Genomic DNA, 5,020 nt, shown 5'->3' with positions numbered 1-5,020 from the left:
TTTCAAGTGGTTAGAGGTTTGTTGTTTTTCAAGTGGTTAGAGGTTTGATTACTGAAATTCAGAAGATCTGGGTATTTTGTACTGAATTAAACATACCCTGTCTTAAAAACACTGATACGAATGGCTATTACTGTCACTCTAACTGTAAGAGAGAAAATATTTTAGCACTAATAAAAAGGGAGGCATATTTTCAATATTTAATGCAGAGTAGTCTCTATCACATTTAAGGAGGCAGAATGCTCTAGTAGACTGTGCACAGGATTGGGAGCCAGGAAATCCAAATTCTACTGTCCCCTCTAACAAACACTAACTGGCTGTGTGCACTTGGAAAATTCACTGAAACCCTCCATCTCAGTTTTCCCATGTCTAGGGTGACCAGACAGCAAGTGTGAAAAATCGGGATGGGGGTGGGGGGTAATAGGAGCCTATATAAGAAAAAGCCCCAAATTATCGGGACAGTCCCTATAAAATCGGGACATCTGGTCACCCTACCCATGTCTAAAATAGTGATAACACCTCTGTGCCCGCCTGTGTGGAACAGCTTGCAGGATCAGGGCCTTCATAGTAATATAGAGTTTTTTAAAGATACAACGCACTATGGAAATGTTAAGTACTGACTTCATTGTTAAAGTAGTCTTAAGGCAACAAGTCTTTCCACTTACTCATTCCCTTCTCGTCTGTGTCTTGCTCTTTTTGCCACATGTTCATTCTCTAAAGTTGTTAAATCTTCAAATTCTCTCTCATTACTGATTATACCAAACACTGAAAAAAAACCAGAAGAACATGGATGGCAGCAAGTGCTCAACAACAGTGTCGTCAGTAATTCAGAGAGCTTCTTACAGCTTCTTGGTATTTCAGTCCTGATATTAACAGACTTACCTTTCTCAACCTGAATTCTAAAGGCATTTCTTTTTCTTCGTCCATATTCTGCACTGTAAAACAATTGTACAGGTTAGGATCTCACTGAGGCCTTCTTTCATGTATTGTCATTCTCAATGTAGATACAAGTTTCTAAAGTGACACAATCCACAATCTTTTACACAAGTACACCCTGGAACCAGTTATGTGGAAGAGTGACTTTGGTTCGAGCTATTCCAGGCTTTTAAAAAGGATTAGGTGTAACTCAAATGGCATCATACTAAACTCGATTTCTGGGATAAAAGGTGCAAAGTGAATCACAGTGGTCTCTAGCTAGTGGTCTTCAGAAGGACATTTAGTGGAGATTATGACCAGCATCATTGGCTGGATATGTAGAGCACTGTGTGGCAATATAAAAGAAGAGTCAGCCAAGTGGATTTTCATTCATAATAGGCTTGCTTGTTTTAAACCACACATACAGAGCTAGGGACTGGACAAGGATGGGTCCTTCAGCCATAGGATTATTTTTCCTTTTAGGCATGATAATGAAAAATTCAGCCCCTTTCACCATTAGCAATGAATGTGCTCTCCCAACTTCATGATCAAATGGCTGAATTCCCTTCCACTAACAGACCACAAATTAAACATCCTCCCAATAAACAGAGGCTACAAACACGGACAAAGCAACCTCCTTGCCCTCTTTCAAATTCTGCCTTAAAATTCTCTTTGTTGTGATGCATAAAAAAACCTAGAAAAGTTAGGCAACTGATAGATTAACATCAGCACCATCTAATCGTTTCCTTGTGCTCCCTGTCTGTCTCCACCTGTTGCCTCTTGTCAATCTTCAATGGTCAGCTTTTCAGTGCAAGAACTATCTTTCTGTTAGGTGTTCGTACAGCACCTGACACAATGGCTCGTAGTCAGTAGCTTGTACATGCCAACAATATGATGCAATTGCAAAAAAGGCAAATATCCCTTTGGGGTGTATTAACAGGAGTGTTGTACGCAGGTACAACATAGCAAGATAGCAAGTATGAATAATCGGGACAGAGAGGTGGGGGGATAATAGGGTCCTACATAAGACAAAGCCCCTAATATCAGGACTATCCTGACAATATTGGGACGTCTGGTCACCCTAGTTGTACGTAAGCCCCGGGAAGTAATTGTTCCGCTCTACTAGGCACTGGTGAGGCCTCAGGTTGAATATTGTGTTCAATTATGGGCACCATACTTTCGTAAAGATTGGAGAGAGTCCAGAGGAGAGCAATAAAAGTGATAAAAGGTCTAGAAAACATAACCTATGAGGAAAGGTTAAAAAAATGGGCATATATAGTTTCAAGAAAAGACAATTTAACAGATACTCCCTCAGCATTTAAAAATATATTAAGGGCTGCTTTAAAGAAGATGGTGATAAATTGTACTCCATGCCCATTGAAGGTATCAGGACAAGACAATCTGTTTAATCTGCAGCAAGGGAGATTTAGATTAGCTATAAGGAAGATCTTTCTAACTATAAGGATAGTTAAGTACTGGAATAGGTTACCATGGGATGTTGTGGAATCCTGTCAATGGAGGTTTTTAAGAACAGGTTAGACAAACAACTGTCAGGGATGATCTAGGTATACTTGGTCCTACCTCAGTACAAGATGACCACTCGAGGTCTCTTGTGCCCTACATTTCTATAATTCTCTGTGCTACTGCAATATAAATAAGTTACTAGATATATCAGCCAAAGAGAATCTTGCAGTGAAAACAATTATTTTGACTGTACTTCTTCCTTGATCAGTGATGTACTAAGCAACTTTCAATCCTAGTTTATTATAAAGTGTAATTCAGAACTGTCATGAGAAATACATTTACATTTTTACAAACAGATATGCAAATACATATGACTATTTCTATTGTTTATTTAAAAAAAAACAGAATGCAAGGATTAAGCTTTTTGCTCACCTGTAAGTTTTCTGTAAATCAGCTGCTAAAATTCCAATGTCCACATATCGGCCACATTTATTACTGCTTAGGTACTGAAATGCAGAGTTTATAGAAATGAACAAAATCTTAGACTTTTGCTGAAGTTATTGACCTTCACAAGTTATCATCATAAAAGAGAAAATTTAAACTGAAAAATCTAAACAGCTTGAATTTGTTTTGTACAAAGTTATCAGATTGATAAATAATTTGACAGGAAACTATTAACCATTTACAGAGCCAACTGGCCACATTTACTGGGAAAAGTAGTACATTATATTTGGAGGCCAAACTAACTATTGGCATTAATTGGGGCAACTCCATAAACTTCCATCGATAGAACAGTGATACTCAGATTGGTTAATAATTAAATCACACATATGTGCTGCAAAGAGATGCAGGAGACATATTAGGAAGCACAGTTTAAGTCATTAAGCAATCAGGATGCTTTTACTGTCTTATAAACCAATTAAGTTATTAATTTATTTGCTGTGAAACTAAAAACTAAATATGATTAGTACTATAGTAAATGAAACAATGAATTCACACTACTGTGGCTCTTTTGGGTAATGCTGATGGCTAATTTGGTTGCTGAAGCTAGGAGGTCTGAGTATCATTGCAACTGCAATAGGAGAAAGATGGTCCTACAGCCAAGGGATTGAACTTGGAAATGGAAATCATGGGTTCTATTTCTGCCGCTACTAAACTTTCTGTGCAACCTCATTTCTGTGTGTCTCAGTCCTCCATCTGCAAGAGGCAGATCATAATTTAATACCTAATAGGTGTGTTGTGAAGATAAATTTATCTTTGCAAGGCACTTAGGGGAGTGTCACAGAAAGTATGTGAATCAAATGCTATAACATTACACCAGCTTTTATACCTGGCTTTTAGTCTGGCCTATTTTCACAATAATCACACCCTCACATGGACCACCAACTCGAGAGGGCTTGAGTAAAATCACTGCCCTCCCCCCCACCCCCAAATCAATAGCTCCCTAACTGTCTCGGGTTTTCTAAAGGCATCCACTACTGTGGGATCGCAGCTCCCTCTGACAGGGGGGTGCCCAGGTGGTGTGGCCCCCGGAACAAGATGACAACTTGCGGGGAGCCCAAGGACCGCGCCCAGCGTGTTTTACAGTCACACACAGCGCGTGGTGCTGGCATTGGCCCTGACAAATGAAACGGCCGCTCCCCTCCCCCAGGCCTAAGGCCCGCGGAGAGCCGGGTGATGGGTCTGTAGCGCGGGGCGATGCAGGGCTGCGCTGCGGGCGCCCCTGGTTGCATGCAAGGCAACCCCTCGATGGCACTGGAGGCGCGCGCGGCGGGTGGCGCGTGACTTGACTTCCCGGGGCTGGGGACGGGCCACAGCGAGGCAGGAGCAAGTAGGGGGCGGGGGCGGGATCGGCACCTGCTTGATTCGCTGCTTCAGGCGAGGGTCCGCAAAGCTCCCCGCGCGGCCCCGCATGGCCCAGCGCCTCCGGCAGCTCTCGCCAAGCGAACCGAGGCGCGCCGCCAGAACGATGGAGACCAACCCGGAGAGCCGCTCTGGAATTCTATTCAGGCACCGATCTAGCCACCTAAACCTCCGCCCGAAGGGCCATTCAAAATATCCCAACTTTATTGGCAGTTCCGGTATTACGAACAAGCCCTGGTCTGGGCTAGGAACCCCCTACGGTGCGTTTACTGCACAGCAGGCGCCCCCGTCTCCAAACCCTCGGCTGCCTGGGGCTTTCCCACCCTTTTCCCTTTGGGGCTGAAGATTCCTGCCTTTGGTCTGAGCCCAGCCAAATACCTTCAGCCATTTTGCATTGATATCATCCGAAGAAGTGGGTTGTAGCCCACGAAAGCTTATGCTCTAATAAATTTGTTAGTCTCTAAGGTGCCACAAGTATTCCTGTTCTTTTTGCAGATACAGACTAACACGGCTGCTACTCTGAAACCTGCATTGATACCGTTTCTCTTGTGCGCAGGAAAGCCCTGTGCGGCCATTGGGCGCTCACTTCACCATTGCTGAAGCTGCAGACGTAAAACTTGGCTTGTTTTGTAGATCCCATTCAGGCGTGGAATCAGCTATGTCTTTTTAAAGTCAGGCACAAGTTGGTTGTGTTGTGCTTACAGGGAGGACCCAGCAATGAAAAGCGTTTCAGTTAAAGTCATGCCAGTATCAGTCCCGTCAATGGCACGCTATTATTTAT

General features: G+C 43.0%; 1 protein-coding gene across 1 annotated transcript in view; it reads right to left on the bottom strand.

The window, feature by feature from the left end:
- The window catches only part of NVL (nuclear VCP like), a 65,931-nt gene extending 61,533 nt beyond the window's left edge, over nt 1-4,398 (bottom strand). The window contains exons 1-4 of the mRNA XM_026658185.2: nt 4,234-4,398; nt 2,809-2,882; nt 880-932; nt 663-762 (exon numbers count right to left, since the gene is read on the bottom strand). Coding sequence (XP_026513970.1) covers nt 663-762; nt 880-932; nt 2,809-2,882; nt 4,234-4,290 — 284 coding nt within the window. The 5' untranslated portion in view covers nt 4,291-4,398. The remainder of the gene's footprint in view (nt 1-662; nt 763-879; nt 933-2,808; nt 2,883-4,233) is intronic.
- Between the last annotated feature and the right edge of the window lie 622 nt (nt 4,399-5,020).

Source organism: Terrapene carolina, unplaced genomic scaffold, assembly GCF_002925995.2.
Source record: "Terrapene carolina triunguis isolate 2854851 unplaced genomic scaffold, T_m_triunguis-2.0 Scaffold406, whole genome shotgun sequence".
NCBI classification, from domain to species: domain Eukaryota; kingdom Metazoa; phylum Chordata; order Testudines; family Emydidae; genus Terrapene; species Terrapene triunguis.
This window is presented reverse-complemented; position numbering and strand designations above follow the sequence as displayed.